This window comes from Arvicanthis niloticus, chromosome 3 (genome assembly GCF_011762505.2).
Source record: "Arvicanthis niloticus isolate mArvNil1 chromosome 3, mArvNil1.pat.X, whole genome shotgun sequence".
Lineage (NCBI taxonomy): Eukaryota > Metazoa > Chordata > Mammalia > Rodentia > Muridae > Arvicanthis > Arvicanthis niloticus.
Genome location: NC_047660.1, coordinates 85720488 through 85747027, shown reverse-complemented (window position 1 = coordinate 85747027; position 26540 = coordinate 85720488). Strand labels below are relative to the sequence as shown.

The window sequence follows — 26540 nt, the reverse complement described above, 5'->3', positions numbered from 1 at the left end:
CAGGGTGTCCGAAGCAGATCCAGAAAGAATGTTTTTACTCAGGACGTGGAGGCGAGCTTACAAAGAGAGTACCAGAGAAAAGCCAGCCAGCCCTGACTTCTGGTTGCTGCCAAGTCACTTAGACGGTGTTAGCACCAGGCAAGATCACTTCGTCACAGACAGCTTAATGAGGCCCCAGGAATTCCAAGCTGGAGCTCCCAGCATTCAGGGAGAGCATCCGAGGGGGAGCAAGCCCCTGGGGGAGTTGTTCAACGGCCAAGTCCTACATTTGGAAAGCAAGATTTAAAAGAAAACATCATAGTGGCCATTGGAGGTCGCTTGTTTATCTTTCTAAGAGGAAGTGGCAAAGCCGCATCGTTCAAATGAGCCTGTTACTGAGAGTCAACGTCCCCATTAAACCGTTCAAATATATTTTGGGATACTCAACTTTTCAAAGTGGTTTTAAATACTAGCTCCTAGGCAGTTGGGCAGACAAATAGGAAGTTAGGAGCGTCTATCGTTTCTGCCTTTGGTTTAACACCCTTGAATTCCTGGGTATATATTGTGTTTTTTATAGTTTTCCTGTTGTGTAACTATCCTCATGAAAAGGAAAACAGCATTCACTAGATACTTCCTACTATGTGCCATGCAATTCACAGATGTTAATATTTGTTAACTATAAAACAACCCCACTAGGCACCTGCTATAATATTCCATTTACAGAAGAAAAGTAGAATTGAAATTTGAGGAGGTAAAGAGACTTGCAGACTTGCTTATAGTCAGGGAGTCAAGAAAGGGGTGATCAGCCAAGAAGGTGGATGAATGGATGAGTGAAAAGGGTGGTGGAGGGAGATTAACAGATGGAGTAGTGGATGAATGGTCGGATAAATGTGTGGACAGGTGGGTGGAGAGATGGGTGGATGATCAGATGCATGTGTAGACAGGTGGGTGGATAGATGGGTGGAATAACAGATGGATAGGCGGATGGACATGTAGATAGGGTGAGGTTGGGGAAGCCCCTATACACACCACAGGACACAGGCACCTCCACTAGGACTGTGAACCACAGGAGGAAGGAAAGATGACAGCTGGGGAAGGTGGTGTACATAAGAAGGAGTTGTCCCATCTGCCCAGAACACTTCTTATGGTTCCATTTTCCTGGAATCCAGAGGACAATTGTGAGCATGTACAGCTGTTTTTAAGATGACTGAAGCTGCCAGGTTTTCAAACCTGAGCCCCTGGTAGGAGATATAGGTTAGTCCATTGAAGAAGTTTCTTAGGAACTTCGTTTGCTGGTTATAGTTCTCTGCAGAGTCAGTTGGTCCCTCCCAGAATACCCAAGTAATGATGCCATCTCGGGGTAGATTCAGCCCTGGGCAGCTTGAGAAACAGCTTGAGAATACCATCTTAGCTGCAGGTACAGCTGGGGAGAGGGAAACACTATGATTACTCCTCTTCCTCCTCTTCCTTTCTTCAGGTACCAACAGTGGGTCAATACAGTCAAACCCTGATAAATATGCCCACGAGTTGAGCTTCAGGAGTACCAGGATGGTACCTGTGGGCTAAGGGGTATAAGAGATCTTGTTCTGCCAATAGCAGACAAAGACAGTGTGGTGGTTTGAACATGCTTGGCCCAGGGAGTGGCACTATTAGGAGGTATGGCCTTGTTAGAAGAAGTGTTTCACTGTGAGCATGGCCTTTAAGACCCTTGTCCTAGCTGCCCGAAAGCCAGTCTTCTCCTGTTTGTCTTTGGAACAAGATGTAGAACTCCTAGCTCCTCCTGCACCATTTCTGTCTAGATGCTGCCATGTTCCCACCTTGATAATAATAGACTGAACCTGTAAGTCAGCCCCAATTAAATGTTGTCCTTTATAAAAGTTGCCTTTGTCATAGTGTCTCTTCTCAGAAGAAACCCTAAGACATACAGCTCAATAGAAGAAGAGAATGGCCCCTAGGGATACTGGAATGGTCCTGAAGTGGGCAGAGGGTTCTCCTTGAAGAAGCTTAGTCTGCTTTGGGGTGAGGAGCCACAGCAGGGTATCAAGGTGTGAGTATAATGTGACCTGTGTCTCCCACTGCTTAGCTTGGTGCTGGAGTCCAGCCAGGATTGTAATGGGAGACCAGGGCAGGGTGAAGTAAGAAAGCAACAATACAAAGCAGGTGAGAGGTGCATGAGCCTAGATACAGCAGGTCAAAGGACATAGCATTAAAGAAGGACAATGTGCTGACTGGGTGGTCTCTAGGTCTCATGCCTAACTCTTTGAATTTGGGCTGTCCACACCCTGCTTAAAGAAGAGCGGTCTGGTGGCCAGTTCTGGGAAACTATCCCCTGTGAGCAATGTAACTGGGCTGAAACCATCACAATGCAAGAAGCCCAGCCTTGCTCTGGACAGGCCACATAGAGAACTGAGTCGGAACAAGTCACATGCCTGAGAGTGCGGCTGCCTGGATGTGCATCCCCAGTGATACCAAAGAGAGCAGGAAGCGATGTCCTGTTAAACATACTTGTACTGCAGAACCCTGAGGCAGCAGAGACACACCAAGCTTCACAGGGCTTTAAACGAATAGTAGAAGATTTGGGAAATTGTTTCCACTTAAATCAGGAAGTACTTAGCTGAGAAAAAAAAAAATCCCATCTCCAAGATGATGGGAATTCTATCCAACATGTCCATCTACTGCTGGTGGCTGTCCAGAGCGAAGCAGCTGTGAAAATTGTCTGGGGTGGGGGTGGGGAGGTCAGCTCTGGAGAGGGGCAGGCCTGTCAGAGTGGGGCAGATGCTGAGAGCGGGCTCTGAGCCCTGCCAGAGGAGGACGGTGCTTGGCACATCTGTAGAGCCCACTCCCAGGTCCGCAACGTGGGGGCAGGAACTGGGCCAGCTAGGCTCACCAACCCCAACTAAGGGCTCTTCAAATGCAGTGGACAATGGTTATGGGAGGAATGTCTTGCAGCTCCAAATTCCCACAGAGAAAGACAAGGGGAACAACGGTTGCAGAGAAATTCCTGGGGTACATTTTTTTTTTGCTGTTCCAGTGGCCTGAAGCCACTGAAGTTGGCCAGACTGCCAAGGGAGAGATTTTTACAAAGCCCATTGTCCTTTCCCAAAGTCTCACCCTCATCCATTTCTGCCCCCACCTGCTATTTCTGCATTTCTCTCTTTCCTTCCCTACTCTTAGGACAAATGGAGTTTGGGAAGAAGCAGGTGGCCGCAGCCACAGCCGCTGCTGAGAGGGTGCTTGCTTGCAGCCGCAGATGTGTTTAGCCTCAGCTCCAGACAATCAGTCTGCGGGTCTGGCTGCATTTCTGTGTATCAGACAGATGAAAGGTGGTTTGGACAGCAGTCACACAGTGGCCTGTGTGCTTCAGTAATCAAAGTGACACATAACGAGCACCTACTGTGTGCCAAATACTGTTGTGAGATTTCTGCACGTGTGAACTCATTAATCCTCACAAGAACAGTCTTATAATCCTGATTTATAAATGCGGAGATCAGACACAAAGTGGTCAAGTGACTGATTGTCCCTGCTCATGTTAGTACCCATGATCCTCAGCTCAGGCTTCATGGACTGAGACCACTGGAACAGCATGTGTCTGCATTTAGAGGAAAGATGATTCTGCAGTCGACAGGACATGCAGACCTTTCAAGGCTGCAGCAGCACTCCCAGGACAGACACCAAAGATGAGATCCTTCACTGTGAGTGACTCCTGCCTAGTGTCAGGAACCAGGGTCCCAGTGTTGTAAAGTGGGGTGTCACTGGTATGACTTGCTGCTGATGATATAGGAGGGGTCTTGGTAACCACATGAGTCTCTGCCATGGGCAAGCCCTGGGGTTGGTACTTGATCTACCACAGGTCACTGATGGGGAAACACTAAGACCAATTTACAGCATACCATCGACAGGGCAGGGCACTGGACCCATTTTCAAGGTGGCTGGTATGCAATGCTGTAGCAAGTACCCTGCCCCCAGCCTGATTGGCATCGTCCCATAAGGACTCCTTCCTGCTCAGGTCACCATTTCTTATGAGTCACTACAAGGAGGGAAGGAATAGTACTGCCCCACAAAGGCACTCAGACTGGAATTCAGGCTCCTTTTGGGACCTCCGTGTTCCTTTCTGGATATCTCTACCTTTGCTCAGGGAGGCCCTCGGGAGATTTTAGGGACCAGTGTTGCCAGAAATGACTAGAGTCCAAGCGAGCACCAATTTGAGGGGAAGTGGGCCACCTGATGCCCAAGCCTGTGGTTTGAAACCTCTTTGCCCAGACCAAAGCTGATGCCAAAGTTAAAATCCAGTTGTCTCTTTACCTGGAGAGTAACAGGGACAGAAGATCCTGAGGGCTGTGAGTGCGGACGGAGGCTGACACATGGGCAGTGCCCGATACCCTTTGCTTTCTTGGCAGAACAGTGGTGGAGAGAGTAAAGGAGGGAGCGGGGCAGGGCTGGGAAAAAAACACCACCACCACCCCACTTCCGCCGTGCATTGTGCTCCCTGCTGCCACCTACTTGTGGAAGAGGAAAAGACCAGGGCAACGTTCCAGCATGTATCTAAGCCAATTTGTCCTTTGCCCAGCAGGCTGCCTGGCAGAAGCTGCCCTCTGCTGTGCTCTCAGAGCATGGAGGCACCACTGGGTCAATGCTCTATCCCCTGGGGTTTTTCTGTAGTGATTCTCAAGTGTGTGTCCTGTTTTCTGGGAATACCTTAACATTAACTCTACTCATTGGCATTGGGAATGGTGTGCATTAAATAAGGCCCTTCTCCAGCCATGCTTGGTACTAGCAGTGAGGTGATAGGGATATGACGATGGGCTGATTGGAACCACAGAACAACAGCTTCCCCAGAGGGACAGGATTGCCAGAACTCTCCAGCCTGACCTCCCTGATAGGCTAAGGCTTGTCAGTGCACAACGGCCCTCGCCCACACTGTCTTCACTGTTCCTACCCTAGTTAACCTGCATTAGGTAGGTTTGCTCAGGTTTTACTTTTTTTTTTTTTTTTTTTTAAGATTTATTTATTTTATTTATATGAGTACATTGTAGCTGTCTTCAGACATACCAGAAGAGGGCACTGGATCCCATTACAGATGGTTGTAAGCCATCATATGGTTGCTGGGAATTGAACTCAGGACTTCTGGAAGATCAGCCAGTGCTCCTAACCACTGAGCCATTATGTTTTACTTTCCATAGCCTGGCCATCCCACGCCCTCCCGAGTACCAAGCCCAGGAAGCATTCTTTTATAGACACCAGACTGGGGATCTGCAGGGAGGCATAAAATCAATTCTCCAGAACTATAAATAAAAATAAAATGGGGTGGGGGTGTTGGAGGGCACTGAACCTAAGCACAGAACTGTTTTGATGGACCCCTTGACAGTGTGTGTCTGGGTCTTGGGTTATGGGTAATGTTTACTTCATATATCTATATTTGTATCTATATCTCTATACCATGAACATATCGTATTGGTGTGTCTCCTTGCTTCCAGAAACAAGACTTTGTGTAAATCAGTCCTCGGATTTTTCCTCCTCCTCATCTCTCCTAGCTGATCACTACTTTTTTCTGCCTGTAAAAGAAATCCCTCAATCTTTACTAAACCACTCAGAAGTTGTTTTTGTGTGTGTGTGTGTGTGTGTGTGTGTGTGTGTGTGTGTGTGTGTGTGTGTGTGTGTTTTAAAGCAAACCCACCACCTATGGCTACAAAAGGCCCTCTATACAGGAACCCAAGGACACTGGCTATTGACTGGTCTTGCATTTACATACCCAAGGGAGCCACTTAAGTGGCCCTTCACAGGACAAAGATCAGCTTCTCTGGGGTTAAGGGGAGAAAGCAGCCCTCTGCTCTCCACATTCCTGCAGTGCACACTCTCACGGAAGGCTGCTTCTTGGACACATCTAGGGGACTGCTCTTTGCTTCTCTCACATTCTTCCTGCTACAATCACTGTGAAGAACTACTCTGCACTAGGCATGGGAATTCTCAGGTCGGAGGCCCCGCCAGAGCTCCTGAGCATTCGCAGATGACAGGAGCAGCAGAATCCCATCTCCCTGTCCACCGGCTGACTGCAGGTCTGTCTTCCCTGACCCCACAACCTCCAGGTTGGCCTTTATGGAAAGGTCTGGTTTTTCAGTGTGTTGGCATGTTCCATCCTTCCTCCACGGGACAACGGGGGTACTGTCATTTGAATGTGTTGTACGAAGGGTTCATTTGCTGGAAATGTATTCCCCAAATACATTTTGTGTATTTGAGGAATACAAATACACAAATACCTCTGTGTCTGGAGGTAGAGCTTTGGGAGATTATTAGAATTAGATGGGGTTGTGAGGATGGAACCCCTGGGATGGGATTAGTGACAAGAAAAGGAAGAAGGGCCAGGAAGAAGCTCAGTCAATCAAGTACTTGTTGTGCAAGGCTGGGACCTGAGTTTGATCCCCCAGAACCCACACATCAGCTAGACACAGTTCTAATTCCAGTACTAAGGGAAGGTTGAGGCAAGAGGGTTTGGAGCTTGCAGGCCAGCAAATCTATCAGAATCTATGAGCTTCAGGTAGAATGAGAGAGCCTGTATCAAAAATAACGCAGAGGACAAATAAGGAAGACATCTAATGTCAGCCTCCACACATGTATGCCACACATGTATGCCACACATGTACACAAACATAAAATGGAAGAACAACATAGGCCAGAGCTAGCATACTGCCTCTGTCTCACCACGAGATGCTTTGACCACGTAGGATGCTGTGTAAGATGCTGTGTTAGGTCCTCACCAGAGGCTGAGCACAGTGGTCACCCACTGTCATGTATCAATGTCAATTAGTATTCTTGGTCATCAACCTGACCTCATTTGGAATTAACTAAAACCCTCACATGGGAGGCATACCTGTGGGAGATTTTGTTTAATTTGAAGTAGGACAATCCATTTCTAATCTGGATCTTTGAGAGGAAAACACACCTCTAATCCAGATCTTTTGAGCTAGAAACACACGCCTCTAACCTTGGGCCACACCTTCTGCTGGAAGCAAGTGTAAGCATATGAAAAAGGGACGCTTTTATTTTTTGTCCGCTTGCTCTTGCCTTGCTAGCAAGTCCAGTCCTTCACTGGCACTAGAGCCTACTTCTCTGGGACTGCAGCATATACTGGAAGATGAGCTGACACATCCAGTCTTGGGAACTGAGCAACTACTGGTTTCTTGGACTTTCCTTTCACAGCTAGCCATTGTTGCCGTAGCTGTACCACAGCCTATAAGTCACACACACACGCACACGCACACGCACACACACACTGAGAGAGAGACAGAGACAGACTGAGACAGACAGACACACACACAAAGAGAAGAGAGAGACAGAGACAGACTTAGACAAACAGTAAGACACACACACACGCACACACACACTGAGAGAGAGAGAGACAGAGACAGAGAGAGACAGAGAGACAGAGACAGACAGACTGAGACAGACACACACACACACACAAAGAGAAGAGGGAGAGAGACAGAGAGACAGAGACAGACAGACTGAAACAGACAGTAAGACACATATACACACAGAGGGAGATTCATTCTATAAATTCTTTTACTCCAGAGAACCCTAAATAAATACACACACACAGTTTTCCCAGACTCCAGAACCAAGAGCTAAAGAAATACCCACTGCACAACACTCAGTTATAGCACTGAAGGGACTCTAGCCAGCTCGAGCATGGCGAGCATGGCTCTGGCAGGTCTTATCCTTTCCCCTGATTCTCTCTGCCTTGCTAAAACCCATTAGATTACACTCCTAAAGCCATCCACCAAGGTCTATTCCCTTATTTGGCCACTTCCTCCTCCTGAGGCTGACTACCAAGGTCCAGCTACCAAAGTATTGAAATCCAGCAATTAGAAGCCCCTTTTGGCTCAGCTGACTAACATGCCCAATTAAAATTAAACACCTCATCCTGACACGGGGTTTCCTCCTTTACCTTATTAAACTGCTATTTGCCTATGTGTCAAGGCTGTTTCCTGTCTATCCAGTATCTATCCACTCTGGGACAAATACCCCTTCTCTCTCTCCCTCTCCTTCTCCCTCTCCCTTTTCCCTTCCTCTTCTCTCTCTTCCTATATCTCCCGTCTTTGTCTCTTATTCCCTGCTTTCTGTCCCTCTGTCTTGAGGATCCCGAGTCCCTACTTTTCCCTTCACTCCCGAAACAGACTAAGGGGGCTCTCCCACCCACTGACCACCTGCTTTGTGCTAGGCGCTGCTCCATCCGCCGCTCTTAACAAGGACTCTCAGATCATGTTGATCAACGAGGCTCAGGGCAGTGAGCGGTATACACAGCTAGGAAGCAGCAGATGCTCTCACGGGCCTCTTAGATGCCTACATCTCTGCACCTTTTCCCAGACCACAGGATCGCAGGATGGATCCCAGAAGCCCTGGGTGGTGCTGCAGGCGGAGTGATTATTGTAGCATGGCAGGAAGCACTGGGCAGAGAGGAGTGCCAGGAAGACTGAGGCCCCTCTATGGGAGAACAGTGGGAAGAGGAGCTGTGTCTTCTTAGTTTTAGTTTGTGAATGTGTGCCAAGGACTCCAAGGTCAGAACTACTGGTGTCTCGGGCGAAGTGCAGTGTCGAGTGCAGTGTCTCAAGTCCACTGGGGTAGAGAGGGACACCACAGTATGTACCCACACACTGCATGACACTGTGAGAGATCTGAAGAGCAGAGATCTGCAAGATGCCAGCAGGACCTGTGGCTTCTGAGTCCTCACACAGCTTCTCGTGTGTGCTTCCTTACTATTCTTTGGTGTAGGCTGCAGTCTCTTTTTTCACCCCCCAAAGGCTTTGTGTCTCTGTGTCCCCTGCCTCCCCACAAGGATTCCAGGCACTGGATTTAGGGCCTGTCCAGCTTGGATTCAGTAGAGCTAATTGCACATGTAAGCACTCTACTTCCAAATAAAGCCACGCCAAGGTGTCAGCGGGCATGAATTCTGGGGAACACTATCTGCCTGGGACAGCAACCTCCCTCCCTCTGCCGCTGTGGCCCCCATGTCCATTTGTCTAAAGTCAGCAGAAACACTGGATGCCAGGTTGAAGAAGGTCTCAATCTGCTGTCTTTCTGGAACTCAATTCCTGACATTCTCATACTCCAGAACGATGCTGCTCCCACTGAAAATGTTGAATTACTAGCATTTTTTTTTTTTTTTTTCAAAATTATAGTCACTCACACTTGGGCATACACTGCAGGAGTTGCTTGGACCTTGTTGAAGAGCACGTGGTTACAAAGGGACTTTCCCTGTGAGGGTCTATGCTTCTATAGGTAAAATCTTTTGTTTCAAAAAAAAAAATAATCTCATGAGCCAAACAAAATATGTCTGCAGGCCAAAATCAGACACAGGCAATGAGCCCTGGCATGCAGCTCAGCTTGCAGCTTAAGAGCTATGCTCCGTCTCTGGTCACCATTTGTCACCTCCTGTGCCCTTTCTATACTCCTCAACAATTGCCACTTCACTGGGGTCCTTTCGAAGGTCACACACCAGGCTCTGAGTGTACTGATTGAGTTCCTGCCCAGCAGAGCTCAGGGACAGACTTGAGGCTGTATTCTTCTGAGCACTGTTTTCCAAACTCCCGAATCACATGAAGCATCCACAGCCTACTGTCAGAAGATGCTGTCCCAGGTGGTCTAGGTGTGCCCCAGGGATCCAACAAGTTCCCTGGTGATGTTGATGGAGCTGACCCACTGACCGAACCCAGAAGAAAGGTCTAAAGAGCAGCCTGGTCCACGAGTGCCTGGGCTAAAGCTTCCTAGATAGAGGACCCCTAACTTAGACCTGGATCCCTAAGGTAACCTGGGTCATTCAACCCCCATCTACTAACTCTCTGCCACCTTCCTCCCCGCATCCTAAATTTATCTAGGGCTTTATATACATCTTCATTTTGAGCTGGCATGGCACACATCTCCCCTGTATGCCAGCCTCCAAGTTTGGCGCCCTGTCACTGCTGAGAGCTTTGTCCACAGTCCTTGTTATCCCAAGGTTGTGGTTTCCATCACTGGTCAAGGTTTCTGTTGGCCCCCTGCTAAGAGTTGTACCCTGGAGGGGGTCTCACCTGGACTGGAGCCTCACTTTGTACAAGTCGTGGAACTTTTGAAACAGTGACCACTCTATGCTACAGTGCACAAGTACTCTTCCTAGTCACAGCAGTGTTGGGAGACACAATCACTGTGCATGCTTGTGACATGATGTGTGGCCATACATGTTCCCTTCAGTCAAATGTCACTTCTTTGGATTGAGGAAACGTAAAACCTGCCCACTAGCTGTTTTGTAAATTATAATTGATTGTCAACCATAGATCCCCCTCTGTGCTATCGGACATTCAAAGTTATTCGTCTCCTCCAGCAGCTGTGCCCTTGCCTGCACAGGGTCCTGGCACAGGTGGGAACTCACTTCCACTCTTCCTACAGAAAAACTGTCACTTTAAGAATGTCACACTGTGTCCTGCAGAAATGTGAATTAGAAGAATCAGGTCCTTTGTTGCCCTAGTAACATGACCAATGAAGGGACAGCAGGTGGCCTCTCATCCTGTCACTTAGCAAACACATACCCAGATTAGGTCTTCATTAGGATTAGACACAAACTCGGGCACATTTGTGAACAGCCACTGGGGTGGTGGATGAGTGCCCCACACAGGTGTCTATGAAGTCAGGAAGTGTCAACTAAACCGTAACATACAGTGTGCATTTCTAGACAGCCAGGCCGTCCAGGTAATAGCTCTGGTGGGACAATAAAGGCAACCCCCAGCTATTTCATTTTTAACCACAATGTATTTTTAATAGACACAGAGATAGTGCATTTCCGTGGCATGCTGTGTGGCCTTCCGTCACAATGTGTGACAGCAGATCACAGTAACTGCCGGCCACCTCTTTGGGTTGAAGATAGTCACAGCCTCTCCACTAGCTATTTTGTAGTAATCAACTAATTGTTGTCAGTGACAGTTACTCTCTTATGCTATCAAACATCAGAAACTATTCCTCCTATCAAACTGTACCCTTGCCCTCCAAACCCTGTCTCCAGCCCTCCCCACCTTCTACCAAGCAGGATTTTATTTCCCCTTTCTTTGAGATCATCTTTTTCACTTTACATGATGATTTCCAGTAAAACCCATGTTGCCCCAGTGCCAGGATTTTTTATGGGAGGTGCTTTCTGATTGGCCCAATCAAGAGAAATGGCTGATGTTTAATCATCTGATTGAGACCATGGCCTCCACATGCAAGGCTGAAGGTGAAAGCTGTTTTCCATGGTACCCTCCCCTGTAAAAGGAGGTTCTAACTGAAGGTCTCCAGTGCACTGCAGTGGGATTTGAGTGCGAGCTGAGACCCTTGGGAAGCCATCTCTGCAGGTCATGTTGAGCAATGCTCTCAGCAGAAGAACCACAGAGCTGAAGTTACTGGTTCAAGCTTTCCCAGTTAGTGACCAGTTAGTGACTGGAGAGCTGTGATCTGGATCTGAGTCAGGTCTGTCTGAATCCAAAGTCCAGACTTCTCACCACACATACATCCTTCCATTTCCCTCCTTCTCATTTTGAGAGTTTTGCAGAACACCTGGTCTCTACCAGGAGACACCAGAGCTCTTCCTCCTCAGGCTCAAGATGCCCAGTTTGGATTCTGTAAAGCTAGAGCTGCCAGCACCTTAGTGCGGTTGGTCTGAGGAAGCAACCAAATATATCTTAAATTAATTTGTTTACAAATATGACACTTGATTCAGTTATTAAAAATCGTTAAGTATGTTTAGAAGAACTTTGGCATGTGTGTGCTTCTTGAATTACAGATTTACAAAATACAAATCTGGAGTACATACTTTCAATGAAAATTAGTGTTTAAATCCATGATACAGTGCTTAGCCCTAATGAGACATCTATGTCACTCCCTCCAGGGCTCAGGGGACAACATGGAGGGGAAGATGTGCAGCAAAGTACATCTTCCGGGTATGGCTGACTCATTTGTGAACCCAGTGCAGCTAGGGTCCTGCGCAGACTGGACTGGGCCTGACAGCATTCGTCATCAGTGGGGCCCCACCCCTCCCAAAGTTCTATTGGTAATTAGTAGCTGGAGGCCACTGATCTCTCCCCACCCCTGCCACCACCCACACTTGTGCAAGCAACCCTAATAAAACTCGGTGGTTCCCACAGAACCCAAGGAGTAGGAGGGGGACCACTGGGAAAGAGAAGGGTTCCAGAGGGGAAGGGGGGGCTGCTGAGAGAGGGCATGCGGAATGGTAGAAGAGATGTTAGTGTTCTCCAGGCTCTGGGTTCAACCTCTAGTCCCTGAATCTCCTGTCACTATTTTACTAATGTTGCGGTGGTAATACTTGGGATCTCGTGGGCTGTATAAAGCACATTATAAAAAAAAATACTTTTTTTACCTGGTATTATTCAGTTTCTTCTTCTGTGGATATGATGGTTCCTAGCAAGCAAGTTAGTCACAAGCCACAACTGGCTCATGGCTGTTCTCCCAGGAACACTTCCCCAAAGGACACCCTCAGGAGTTTCCTACACCAGCCCCTGTGTTTAGCTGAGAGAATTTGAGCTTAGAGAGTAGGAGGCCAGACTAAGAAGCAGGAAAATGCAAGCAGCCACTCTAGAATTTGCTGATTCTTCTACACTTTTTGCTGGTGGGAGTTTCTGATTTCATTTTTAGAAATGACCCAGCTTCTGGTGCTCTTCAGGCAAGCTCTGTGGGACTGCACAGGGTCGAGCTGAGATGCAGGCTGACTGGTACCAGGTGCGGAGATAGGACCATATCAGGCTCCCTCCCTGCTCAGCCTGCCGCAGTGATCAGGGCTGTTCCTGGCGTGTCAGACACACGGTATCACTCTACTTCTACAGAGTAATCCCCGTGCTGGCTCCCTTTCAAGGTCAGGTCTTAGAGATAGCGGATTCCAGACCTCCGGTATATTCCAAACTGCTGACTGGGTCAGGACAGGCAGCTGTGAACTCTAGTTTGATGGGCAACTTTTAGCATCATTCAACCTCCCCAGAATAGGGCAGGCACCTTCATGACCCCAGCACAGCTCCTGACCCCTGAGCAGCCTACTGCCTGGTCCTTCCTTACAGCTCCCATTATCTGGCTGATTCTGTGTGGTCCTATAGCTTTCTTGTCAATTATTCCTCTGCAGGCATTAGCTAGAGCTAGCATCTGATACCTGCCCCTGGGACCTCCTATGAAATATGCTGAGCAACGAAGACTTGAGAGCCTGGTTAGTTACCTGGCTGAAAGCCCAGGGTTCTGGTCTACATCCATCAGCCCAACTGCCTCCCCATGGAATACTGTAAGAGAGAGGTTAGCAAGGAGTTACAGTGTTTTACTGGCTACTTAATTCATGAACATCTCATGGGGAATGGCCTGCCCAGTGCCTTATCACTCTCAGCCCAATATGCCAAAGCAGATCCCCCACTCCTTGATCCTTTCTGGTGGGTTTAGAGGGAGGCCTAAACTGGGCTTAAGGCCAGACACCCACAGTGCCAAGAACTCCTCATGAGATCAAGTGTGCAGGGATGGGCAGGACAGGGTTTACCAGAATATTGCTGGGCCGAGAGAAAAGTCTACACAAAAGACGCAGAGCCCCCTAGTGCAGCCCTTTTGGGGGGGGGGGGACCTGGCTCCTTCAGGCCTCAGAGATCTAATCAGAGACAGAGCTCTGACCTAGAGATATCTCAAGGTGTAACTCCTCCAGCCTCTGGCTCTGGGATTCTAGCAAATGATGAGGCTTGTTGGAATGGAGGTTTCTCACCTGAAATTGTGGAATCCATCAAATCTCACTATTCACTTACTGGGCACTTTGGAATAAAGGAGTTAGCACAGGTTAGTCCTGGGGCTAGTGAGATTACTTAGGCTTCACATAAAGGATGCATGTACACAATAAACACTTAGTTCTCTGGCACCCATATCCTGGTCTATAACCTCAGAAACCCAACAGCTATCATTTATGAATCACGAAGAAGTCATGTTCATTCTGTTTCTGAGCCCTACTCTTCCAGGCCAGTACTGGGAAGATGAGAGGGCTCCCTGTTCTGTGTGCAGCTTCCAGGCAGAGTTCAAGGAAGGATTATGGGTTTTGGACCCAGGTAGTCAACTGGTATTTTCACCTGTAGTCATTTAGATCTCTCTCTCTCTCTCTCTCTCTCTCTCTCTCTCTCTCTCTCTCTCTCTCTGCTTATCTTCTCTCTCTGCCTTCTCTCTCTGTTCTCTCTGTCTCTCTCTCTCTCTGCTTGTCTTCTCTCTCTGCCTTCTCTCTCTGTTCTCTCTGTCTCTCTGTCTCTCTGTCTCTCTCTCTCTCTCTGTCTCTCTCTCTCTCTTACACACACACACACACACACACACACACACACACACACACACACCACCCCTTGCCTGCTTGACTACATTGCATCTGCCTGGGTCAGGACCCTGCTGCCTGCCCTACAGTCAGCTAACTTCCTTGGTCGCATTGCATGGTCTGTATCCTGAGATATGTCACCTTCCTGGGGCACTGCTGGGAGAACAGTGTCTACTCTCTCTTTCCTTCTTCACTACAGATTTGGTTGGGAGAAGGGTACATTGGGGAGACAGTACCCTATGAGAAAATGAGACCAAGGCAACTTTCTGTTTCTAGTGGTAAAGGTGAACAAACGGCCATCTCTAGATGGATCTCACCTTCCTCTGTTGTTAATAATTATTGTTACTAAAATATGGGTCACAGCTTTAATCACCACACTACAACATTCTCCTCTGGCTTACTACCCACCAGTCAGTCTTCCCTCAGTCCTTGAAATTGAGTCTCTCAGTCACCACTCCAGGAACTACCCACTTGGGAGGCAGCTGCAGAAAAATCTTTGAGTTCTAGCCTGGTCTACAGAGTGCATTCCAGGACAGCCAGGCTATCCTGGAACTCTCCCTCAAAAAATTATCACATATATATCATATATCATATTTATGATAAAACACACACATATATATGTATATACATATAGCAGTTAATTAGCAGTTAACCTAATGTTATGGTTTGTATATGCTTGGCCCAGGGAGTGGCACTATCAGAAGGTGTGGCCTTGTTGGAGGAGGTATGTCCTGTGGGTGTGGGCTTTAAGACCCTCATCCTTGCTGCCTGGAAGCCAGTATTCTGCTAGCAGCCTTCAGATAGAGCTGTAGAACTCTCAGTTCCTCCTGCATCATGCCTACCTGGATGCTGCCATGTTCCCACCTTAATGATAATGGACTGAACCTCTGAATCTGTAAGCCAGCCACAAATAAATTCTGTTCTTATAAGAGTTTCCTTGGTCATGGTGTCTGTCCACAGCAGTAAAACTCTAACTAAGACACCTAATATAAAGAATCTATGATGCATGGAAAAGTAGGGATCAACTGGATTTATTTTCCTTGTAATTCTTCCTCATATCCTGAGAGTTCCAGCTGTGGCTCCCTCTCCTCTCTTCTTTCTCAGCTCTAGGGTCAATGATTCCAAGGAGGCTTCACATTCTGTATAACTTAGGAAAAAGATGCTTTGAGCCACGTTTTAGTCAGTATCCTAGTTGCATCAGGCTTTAATTTGGTTCTCCTTGCCTGGTCATCATGAAAGCTCCAGAGGCCAGCTGTACTGGCTCATGCCTTCAAGCCTGATGCTCATGAGACAGAGGCAAATATATCTCTATGAGTTTGAGGCCAACCTGGTCTACATAACCAATTTTATGCCAGTCAACAAAATAAGATCCCATATCAACCCCTCCCCCCAAGCTACATATTAGGCAATCCAAGCAAGACACAAAGAGCTGGCAACCAAGTTTTTCTGCTCTCCTGAACTTAGTAAGTGGTGACCCGTATGTTACGTATACCAAACTCTATGGTACATGGTATATTGGGGCCATGTACCACGGCCAGATAGTAGGAGCCTTGCATTCATTCCCCCAATGACACTGTCCACCTATGCCTTGCTCAGTGGCTGGACCTGTGTGTGGCTCTTGGGCTCTTTGAAGCCCATCTGAAAGGGTTGCTCAGAGATTGCAGTACACGGTGTTAGCATGGGTAAGTTTGTCCACTAGGTGGCACTCAAGCCATTGCCTTTCTTCATTTTAAATCATGTTTACAGTCTTCACTTTCCATAGGAGTGAAGGCTGCAATAGGATCTATGAATTAACCTTAAGTAGACAATAACCCTAAGAATGATCACATCTCCAAAGGCTGTCAAGTTTTCTTCCTTGGGCGATGAGGGTCCCCAGGGCAGGAGGAGGGACTGTCCCAGGCTCTGGCTCTTGCCAGAACACTGTCAATGAGTCTGTCCTTTCTCCTGTCCTGCCATTGATTCCAGAGGCATCGGATCCAGGCTTCAATATTTGGTGTCTTTCTGTCCTTTTCATTTCTCTGTGTTCAAGACCTGTCATTCTTGAACCCTCGGAATAGTGGGGAAGCCCTACCTGTACAGATCACCCCTCTCTTACCCAGACTTTTCTTCATGCACGTCAGAGCTAGGAGACAAGATGGACTCTCACAGCCATACTCCTGTTTCTGTCCCCAGGTAATTAGCTTCATCCTACAAAGTTATTTACCTTGTTTCAAGCTCAGGATGGTAATGATGTCCCCTGACTCTTTAAGGGCAGAGATTGTGTCCTGCTCTCCCCAGGCCTCTGGAGGCCAGCTCACGATCAGACACATACCATAAGGTGCTGAGTTTGGAGTGAGATGGCTCATTGAGCTTCTTATGGTGGCTCTTGTTTCACACAGGGCCACTCAACCTTCCCCTCCTTTGTTCCTTCCTTCTTTGTCCTTGCTGATCTAAAAACTGTAATTCTCCTGACTCAGTTCTGTTGTAGTAGAGATCACAGTACTTATTCCCATTCTAGACCCCAACTTTATTATTATCATTCCTTTTCTAGCCACAGGGCCCCTGGGTGGAGCCTCTGCTGGAATCTGTAGTGACATAAAGCTTAGGCTGGGACAGGCTGACCTAGGAGATACAGGTTTCTCTTCTGCCAGCTGTTTGACCTCAGGGTGGCTCACCTAACATCTCTGGGCTACCACACCTTCACGGGCTATAAAGGGAGTGGAACATTTCCAACTACAGCCAAATCCTCCTGAGTCCCTTGGGACTAGGTTGGTAGGAAGTCCCAAGACTGCAGAGCCTCTAGAAAGAGAGGAGGAAGGAGAGCCACCCTAGGGCCTCCATTAGCACTGGTGTTGAATTCTCTCTGCGTGGATGTGCAGTATTCGGAGTCCAAGTTTTACCTTACCCATGTCTTCTGCTTTTCCAGAGTGGCCCCAGTACCTCCCTGCTTCTACCTGAGGTCTTAGTAAGAGCTGTGTCCCAGAAGCAGTACAGCAGGTATCAGCAGTTCTGAGACCCACACAGATCGGGTGCTCAGTCAGGCAATAGCTTCTGTGCTGGAAAAGGGGTCCGAGACCAAGCCCCCAAACCTCACAGCTGAAGCATAAAAAATATCAGCATCTGGACAAGGCTCAGAGTCAGTCGCCTGTGCTTCATGGCTGCCTGTGTGGCTTGGGAAGCCAGGTGGCCTGCTGTGGTTTTAGGGTCTCCACCAAATCTCAAGTTAAAATTTAACACACACATTGTGGATTGTTAAAAGGTAGGCTCCCAAAGAAACAAACAGGTCAAGAAAGCTCTGCCCTTACAACGAACCAGTCCCCCTCGTGGATTATCACTACGGGTCTGTCATAAAAGCTAGTTTGGGCTGCTTCTTGTATGCACCACTTTTGCCATGTGATGCTTTGCCATACCTTGGGGTTCTGCAGGTTTCTTGTTGTTGGAGGCACAAAGGTCCTTGAGCCCAGAGATCACTCAGGAAAGACAGGAATGTTAAACACACAGGGCCTCTTCTCGAGAAGATAAAATGCCTGTATTTCTGCCCACAGGGCTGGGAGTGGATTTTGTTGAAAACTTGGTGACCTTTTTGCTATCTGCAGAGGAAGACCTCACCCACCTTTTGCTATAGATTCAGACCTCACCCAAACTCCCCAGAATGGTTATCCCAGGCTTCTACCTCCCTAGACCTTTACCCATCCTTAGGGGAGATGCCACATGTACTTTATGCCTGGCTGACCTGTGTGCTATCTTGGTGGGAGACCACACTAGGTTCTAGGCCTGTTAGCTGTAGAACACACCCTCATGGTCACACATACTTTGAGGAGAAGTTTCAATGTAGTCACACTAAGCTTTATTTTGAACCTGGAGTTGAAATAATTGTTGCCTGGAAATTTTTTCCCAAATTGTTCCGTGTTCTAAATATACTGGCAGTGAGCTGCCTGACATTAGACAACCTGAAGTCTGACCCAGTCAGTCTAAACTAACTGGGTTTTCATTTTGATCTCTTTGAGGGTTTGCTTCCCTGCCTGGATACCTGCAGGGTCCCCTCATCCTGTGTACAAGTAGATCCTTACTAGGTATAAACTCTTAAGCTTCAATCTTCTGGTTCCCAGGACCATGATCCAAACATATGTGTGTATATATGTAAATATATGTGTGTATGCATATGTGTGTATGTGCATGTGTGTGATGTGTGTGTGTGTATGTGTGCATGTGCACACGTATGTGTGTGTGTAAGTGTGTGAACTCAGGAGTGAACATGCCACAGCATGCATACGTGTAGAGATCAGAGGACAACTCTTCAAGTCAGTTCTCTCCTGTCACCTTATAATATCTCAAGATGGCACTTGGGTCATCAGGCCTGCACACAAGTGCCTCTATCCACTGAGCCCACTTCCCGTCTTTATGAATCTCCCGATCTGTGGGATTTAGGCATAGCTACAGAAAACAGACTAAGGCAGAGCTTCTGCTCGCCTAGCTGGCTGGGCACCAGGGCACAGCCGCTGTTCTATCTAATCTCTAGGGTCTGTTTCTGGGAAAAAGGTATAAAGCAGGTTTTGAGTATTGTGATAGGCAGAACAATGGCTGTCACAATGTCCACGTTCTTACCCCCAGAACCTTATAAATATATTGTTGTATGTGATAGGTGGGATAATAGGTCACTAAATATCCATTTCCCAACTATCAGGACCTTTAGAATATATTGCTTTCTGTGACAAAAGACCCATCCTTCTAGACAAAGAAATCCTTGCAAATAGCTCTGCCCTAGATTAGGAACTCGTAACTGGCAACCCTCCACTCATTCTTGAGGCACACGTTCAGTGCCTTTCTGTCAATATGGACAGAGTGCACTGAAGTTCACTATGCACTCTGGCCTTGCCTGGCCAGCTGCTTCCCAGAGCCAGAGACTGCACCTCAGCCTTGCCTTCCCCAGGCCCCTATGTCCTCACTGCCCCCAGGTAATATGGCCTCCCTCTTCTCTACCTTCACCGCAGAATCTTTATTAATGTCTCACAGTGAACTAAGCCTTTCTTTTCTTACCCAACAGAGTTTAATTCAACCATAAAGAAGAATTTAACTGGATTGTCTGCAGAAAAATAGACACAACTAAAAGTCACCATGTTAAGTGAAATGACTCAATCTCAGAAAGACAAGTATATTTTCTCTCATTTATGGATCCTAGCTTTCACATAGACATAGAAAATCATATACACACATACATATCTAACATACACATATCTACATATATATGACATAAAGTAGAAAGGAGATCAGGGGAAAGGCAAAAGGTGAGGCCTTTTTCTAATTTGTGCCCCAAGTCCCTCCTGCTTGTACTTCTAAGTGCAGTTTTAAATCCAAGCCTGGGATTAAAGCCATGTGCAAGCACAACCAGCTGAAAAGTGTGTGTTTGTACTTTTCACTCTGCCTGTGCCTCTCAGAATTCCCAGGATGGTGGCCTGCAGATCTCTGGCCCCAACCTGGGCCCATCTTACCCCTTGGTAGACAGCAAGAGCCAGGTCATTTCCTCTTGGTGTTTGTAAAGGTACTAGCTTACAGACTCCACCCATGGAGAAGTGTCTTGTTCATGTTCTCACCCCCTCCAATCATTCTTCCCATCACACTGCTGGTCTCTTTTCTCCAGTCTCTGCAACTGTTCTCAAAGACCCCTGTCACAGACATTTTGGCCCATACACAAGAAGGGCTAGAAATGCCAACATTAACCCCAAAGGGTATATCTATCAAGGCCTTTCAGGTAGTAGTTGGTAGGATGCCTCCAGCCACCCGTTACCTGGGTAAGGCACCTTTCAGGCCTGCCCTGCACCATCTCAGGTGGCCCCAGTGGGGCAGAGCTGGGTATCATTGTATCAGGTCATTCACTAACACACCCTGGCTGGTCCGTTCCCTGTGCCCTTCCTCGTACTCTAGGGAGCCACCTCTAAGTACAGTGGACAGATCCTGTCTCAGGCTGATTCTGTGGAGGTCAAGGGAAATAAAAACCCTGGAAAGATCAGTCCTGCTGTGACAGGGGGCTCACAGGACAGACACATACTTAGCTCAGCAAGGACCACATAGAACAACCTGGAACTGTAAAAGCCTTTTCTGTCACTGCTAACAGGACAGTGGGTCTGTGGGAAGATAGTTTCCCTCTAGTCTTACTGTAATTCTGCTTTGGGATTCGCAGTAAGCCTTATGCCAGCCTTCGGAACCGGTTAACGCTTGACTGCGACCTTATTTCCATGTATAGGTTTGCTGCCCTAAGGCACTGGTTCTCACTGTGTGGGTTGCAACCCCCTTGGGGGGCTCACATGTCATATATTTACATTACTGTTCGTAACAACAGCAGAAATACAGTTATAAAGTCGCAACAAAATAATTTTGTGGCTGGAGGTCACCACAACATGAAGAACTGTGTTAAAGGGTTGTAACATTAGAAAGGTTGAGATCCACTGCACGAAGCCATCTTTGTTTAGTTGCTCGAGTTTATCATGAGTGTAAAAACCAACAGTTTCTCTCATCCAAGAACTAATTATCCAAATAATAAGATGAAAATTTCTAATTTCTTCCCCCCAGTTTTTCTAGCTTTGGCCCACATTTCTACCTTAGCTTGGGGACAGTATCAGCCCTCCTGTAAGAAATAGGATTCTGGGGCCACCAGGACCACCTCAGCAGACATGGACACCCTTGGCCTACCTGGCGTAATCTCAAACAGGTGCTTTCCTGGGTCCTCAGGGTCTGGAAGAAGTTCAGTCACTTGTGTCCCTTGTAAGGAAATAAATCCCTGAATTGGAGACAAACACAAATAAGAAACATGAGCCGGCTGGGAAAGGGCTCTTTGGAGTAGGGGGTGGTGTTAGAACAGGGCCCAGCCCTTCCCCTGGAAAGGTAGACTGGGTACCAGTGGGAGCGATGTGTGTTCTTTCTGCAGCACAGACCAAGCACAGAGGACACCTCCTCCCCAACTGCACATTCAGCTAGGGGTAGGAAGGGCTCTTCCAACAAGGGGTGGGCCCAAGGAGGTGGGCCAGGACTTCCCAGTGTAAGACTAGGCAAAGAAAGACAGGGGCAGGGCAGGAGGACAAAGCTGGGTACTCCTGCTATTCCCCACCTCATTCCAAGGGCTCACTGTAGGATCCTATGTGTGGAGCACGAGGGGATAGCCCTGGAGGTGCCATAGGAGACAGGCAGCATCCCAGATCTATGTGAGTTCAATCTGTCATGGCCAGGCAGGGTGAAGTTTTACTCATTTCTCATTTGATTTTATTTGTGTATTCGATTAATTGTTAGGAGATTATTATTGCAGTGTTGGAGATCAAACCCAGGGCCTCTCATTCTCTAGGCCTGGGCTCTGCCGCTGAGTTGTATCTGCAGCCTGATGCTTTACTTCTTTACCTACAGAACAGGAGTCACCAACATGCACAAAGTCACAGCCTAGACAGTGCCTAGCACAGCTGTCCCTTGGAATCCATGGTGCATTGGTTCCGGGACCCCTTAGATGTTTTCTCTGCAGCTCAGTCTACATGTCTGTATAATGGGATAGTGACCCTCACTTCTCAGGAGAGTTCCATAAGCTAGCTTCCTGCTTGGTAAGTCCTGCATGCAGTGTTGCTTCTCTCACCCACAGGCCAGTCAGGGCCATCTTTACTCTCTGGAGGATTTCCTTAACACCATGCATTCTCAGCTTTGTCAGACTCTAAGTGGCTTGACTACACACGCCTCTATCCTCTCCACGGAAAACCCATTTTAAACTCCATTCCCGCAGTCGGATCTTCAGGTTGAAATTCTGGCTCAGCTTCAGATAAACCACCTCATGTCTCTACCTCAGTTGCTTTACCTGTACAAGCATACGAGTACCTGGGATGTTCTGAGCGTAGGTCCTGCCACATAGTGCGAACAACTGTGTATGCTTGGTATTGAGACATGGTTTCACTATGTAACCTTGGCTGGTCTGGAACTTATCATATAGACCAGGTTGACCTTGAACTCAGAGAGATCTTCCTGCCTCTGTCTCCTGAGTGCCCATGACTAAAAGTGTGTACCACCATACTGAGCTGAGAATTGTGTTAGCTAAGCAAATCTCTCTACTATGTCTTGGCTCCACACCAGGTGGGGGGACATATCCATGAGTCTGCATTTGCCCAGGTAGGTAGCTCAGCATCTGCTTCACCACTTCCCATCCCCCGTTCTTGTGCCTGATAGCAGACACTCTACTCTTGGGCCTGGACCATTTTAGTGTATCCCTATAATGTCCCCACGAGAGACTATACATCCTGTAGCACAGATAGGGAAGATAGGGGGAGGGGACAGAAAGGTAGAGCATTAACCTGAAGAAGAGTCTTTTCTGGCAAATCCTGGCCATAGCAGGGCAATGGGAGCCTTATGTCTGCTGGCATCTGTGCTTCAGGGACATATGGAAATGCCTCTTCTCATTTAAGCAACATCAAGGCAGAATGGTATCTGTACCCACAGAGGCTTGCTCTAGGGAAATTATAGCAATAAGCCAGGGATCCAGCTGGTAATTGCTGTAACTGAATTACTGGTTGCATTCTTGCTAGGGAGCCTGGAGCTACAGGGAATAAATTAGGACAGCAGCCCCAGGATGGGAGAGCGAGCTCATTAGAGGGTGTGGGCGAGGCCCATCATTGAATCTCGGCACATGCTGTTTCCGTAACTGACTCTGTGATGGGGTACTTTGCTGTATGTTTTCCCTCTGCTTCAAGAACTGTCATCTGCACAATGGGAGTAACAGTATCTTTACTGACATCACTTTCTACCGAGGCTAGAGGGGAAAGCAGAAATAGCTTCTGTTGTGGGAAATGGTACTATATTCCTGGCTCTTAGCCTACATGATTGACTAGAAGCCCTGTGGGGCAGGTGCTGCTATTGCTACCTCCCTGCACTAGAGGATTGGGGTGAGGAGAGGCAAAGGGCAGGCTCCCATCTTTTCTGCAGGCAAGGGCAATCTAGGATTTGAGTTGTCACTTCCTACCCTGCTCTTCTTTGTGACAGCAGCTTTCTACCAGCTCAGCTTGTTTCCAAGAAGCTGCCTTGGGAGAGCCAGACAGGGACTTTGGGATCCACAAGTCCCTTTGTACTCCAGGGATTCCCTGTGTGGCCCCATCACTGCAAGGGACCTTGACACCAACCTGTGGCTTCACCCAATACTGCATCCCCCAGCCTTCTCAAGGTCAGGATTGAAGCTTTGATCTGAAGGTACTGGGGTGGGGCAAGGTGTGGTGGTCCCAAGAAGTCTGATCTCCTGTTAGGTGGTGTGGTGTGTGTTAACACTGTAGTGAACATGTCTGTAAGGAGTCTGACAAACAAACATTCCTGTAACAACCTGGACCTTGCCCCCCAAGCTACCACAGAACTTGTTGGAAACAGAGGTCTGGGCTTGTGTGGTCTGACAATACAGAAGACAAAGCACCCAGTTTACATGTTTGCCATCCTCTGTAGTATACAGGTCTCTTCTTCATGGCCAATTTCACAATGTCAATGAATGTGGGGTTGGGAAGACACTCACTCTAGCTCATGCGGTCACCTCAGGGCACTGGATACAGTCAATGAAGCCAGTTGAGAAGGGATGCAGATGAATTCTCACCTTTGCTTTCACTACAATTCATTTAACTGAGAGTCTGGGTGAATTAATTGTGTATCCTGGGCCTGCTCATTCAAAGTAGCACAGGACTCCACCCTGGAGCTCTGAATTCCACAGTTCTGGAGAAAGTAGCTGAACCTGTATTTCTACTTAATTTTCTGATGTTGGTGGCCTTAGGAATAGGCTTTGAGACTTGCTGGTCTAGAGTATTCAAGAGTGGGTGCGTTTCCTATGAGTTTAATCCTTACCTAAATTTGCTCCCCTGTAGAATAACTCCTTGGCCCACTGTGTCAAGGCAATGGGTTGTAATCTACTCCAGAGAGATAGGCTTTGGTTGAAATTCCATGTCCTATACATGCTAGTCACAGGAACAATGTATCTGTTCCTATCCTCTCAGACAATGACCCAACCATAAAGTTTTGGTATATTCCGGAGGGGGAGGGGAAGTGTCCTAATGAGTATTAGCAAGTCCTTGCTGGCCTTCTTAAAATAGTGTGGGGCAAGGACTTGGATACTTGGGCAACTAGAAGGGGCCAGGCTCATAGCCTGCACTCGAGTGGCATCCCTTGTCTTAAGCCTTGTGGGTACACAGAGAGATCACACAAGCTCTGAGGCCCTTCATCCTTTCCCTGGGTCTGGACTTATCATGAGCATTCATTGTTGAGAGGTTTTCTCAGCCTGCATGTCTGAACTCATTCTTAGAGGCCGGGGTGACTTTGCTCATCTTACCAAAGCACCCAGAATGCCTGACCAATTCTAGAAACTACATACAGAGAACAGAGCTCCGGGAAGTGGGTAGGATAAGTCTGCTTTTGGGTGAGAGTGTATTTCATTGACAGCAGCAAATTGAAATGCTTACTTAAAAATCCATCATTTAGCTGGGCACCGTGGTGCAGGCCTTTAATCCTAGTGTGTTGTAAGTAGAGGCAGGCAAATGTCTGTTAGTTCAGGGCCAGCCTGGTCTACATAGTGAGTTCCAGGACAGTCAGGAATGCATAGAGAGACCCTGTCTCAACCTCTCTCCCCAAATCCATTGTATATAGGACATATTAGTTGGAAACTTCAGAGCAAACTTCCCAAGACCCTATGCCCATGATAAGCTCAGACCCAGGGAAAGGAGGAAGGGCCCTAGAGCTTATGTTCTTTTGCTGTGTGCCTACAGGCTTTCAACAAACGGTGCCACTCAAGTATAGACTATAAAAGGAGACCAAAAGGGAGTGACCAAATGACTAGCCTCACTCCTTCTCATGTGCCTAACCCTCACAATGGGGAACCTAGGTTGTGGTGTGAACCTTAGGGGCTGTTTGAAATTATAAAAATCTGCTCTACAGATTTTGTGCCTACTGGTTATCTATTGCTACCCAACACACCCAAAACTCAGTAGCCTAAGACTATAGTATTAGTTTATCACATGACTTCTGTAGAGTAGGAGTTTGGAGGCGGGTTAGTTGAGCAGTCGAGGCTTTTTAAGCAGACAGTAAAAATTCAGAGACCTGAAAACCTGAAGGAGACCAGAGATATGCTTTCCAGCTGGCTCACTCAATGGAAGCTACAAACCAGACCCAGAGGCCTGAGGTAGAAAGTAATGTGTGAGCACAAACATAGCAGGGGATTAGCTATAATTTGGCTCTTCAGAGGAAAACATACTTAATGAGTTTGAAAACAGGAACCCAGAAAAAAGATCGTTTTAAAAAGGGGGTACTTAAAAGATCCTACAGGATGAGCTAAAAAAATCTTATTATTTTTATATATGTATTTATTGTGTGTGTGTCCATGTTGTGTGCGGAGGTTGGAAAAGAACTTGCAGAAGTCAGTTCTCTGCTTCCAGAAAACTTACAGGTCTGATAAGCACTTTCAGAAAAGTTTCAGGAACAAAATTAACATACAAAATCAGTTACTTTTCTACGTACAAATAATAGACTTGCTTAGAAACTAAAAGAAAAAAACCCAACTATTTCATTCTTTTTAAAAATATTTATTTTATGTATATGAGTACACTCTAGCTGTCTTCAGACACACCAGAAGAGGGCATCAGATCCCATTACAGATGGTTGTGAGCCATCATGTGGTTGCTGGGAATTGAATTCAGGACCTCAGGAAGAGCAGTCAGTCCTCTTAACCACTGAGCCCAGCAGCCCTCAGCCATAACTTAAAAATGTAAATCTGAGGGAGGATTTGGAAGGGGGCAAAAGAAAAGGTAAAAGGATGTAAATGCTGTGTAGTACATGTATGAGTTTTTTGAATAAAAATTGTAAATACCTAGGCACAAACCTAACCAGGAGATGAAGACCTCTACACTGATATACTAAAATAACGACAAAGTGGCTACAGAGATAGTTTGTTTGGTAAAATGCCTGATATGCAAACATGAATCCCTGAGTCTGATGCTCCAGAATTCACATAAAAAAGCATGCATGGAAATGTGTGCTTGCCATCCCAGTGCTGGGGAGGTGGAGACAGGAAGATCCCTGGGGCTTGGTGGCCTACCAGGGTATCAGAATCAGCAAGTTCAGGTGTAGTGAGAGTACTCTGTGTCAAAACTAAGGTGAGAGCAGTTGAGGAAGACACCCCATGTCAACCTCTGGCCTCTGCACATACATACACAAACATGAACATGTGTACACACACATAAGATACTACAAAAACAAACTGAAAACAGTGATG

The 26540-nt window shown here is 47.3% G+C and overlaps 1 protein-coding gene across 4 annotated transcripts in view; it reads right to left on the bottom strand.

Annotated features, from left to right (window-relative positions):
* The window catches only part of Arhgap22 (Rho GTPase activating protein 22), a 155980-nt gene that overhangs the window by 53809 nt on the left and 75631 nt on the right, over positions 1-26540 (bottom strand). For all 4 annotated transcript variants that reach the window (XM_034497942.2, XM_076931452.1, XM_076931454.1 and 1 more), the window contains one exon: positions 20972-21059. In XM_034497942.2, coding sequence (XP_034353833.1) covers positions 20972-21059 — 88 coding nt within the window. The remainder of the gene's footprint in view (positions 1-20971; positions 21060-26540) is intronic.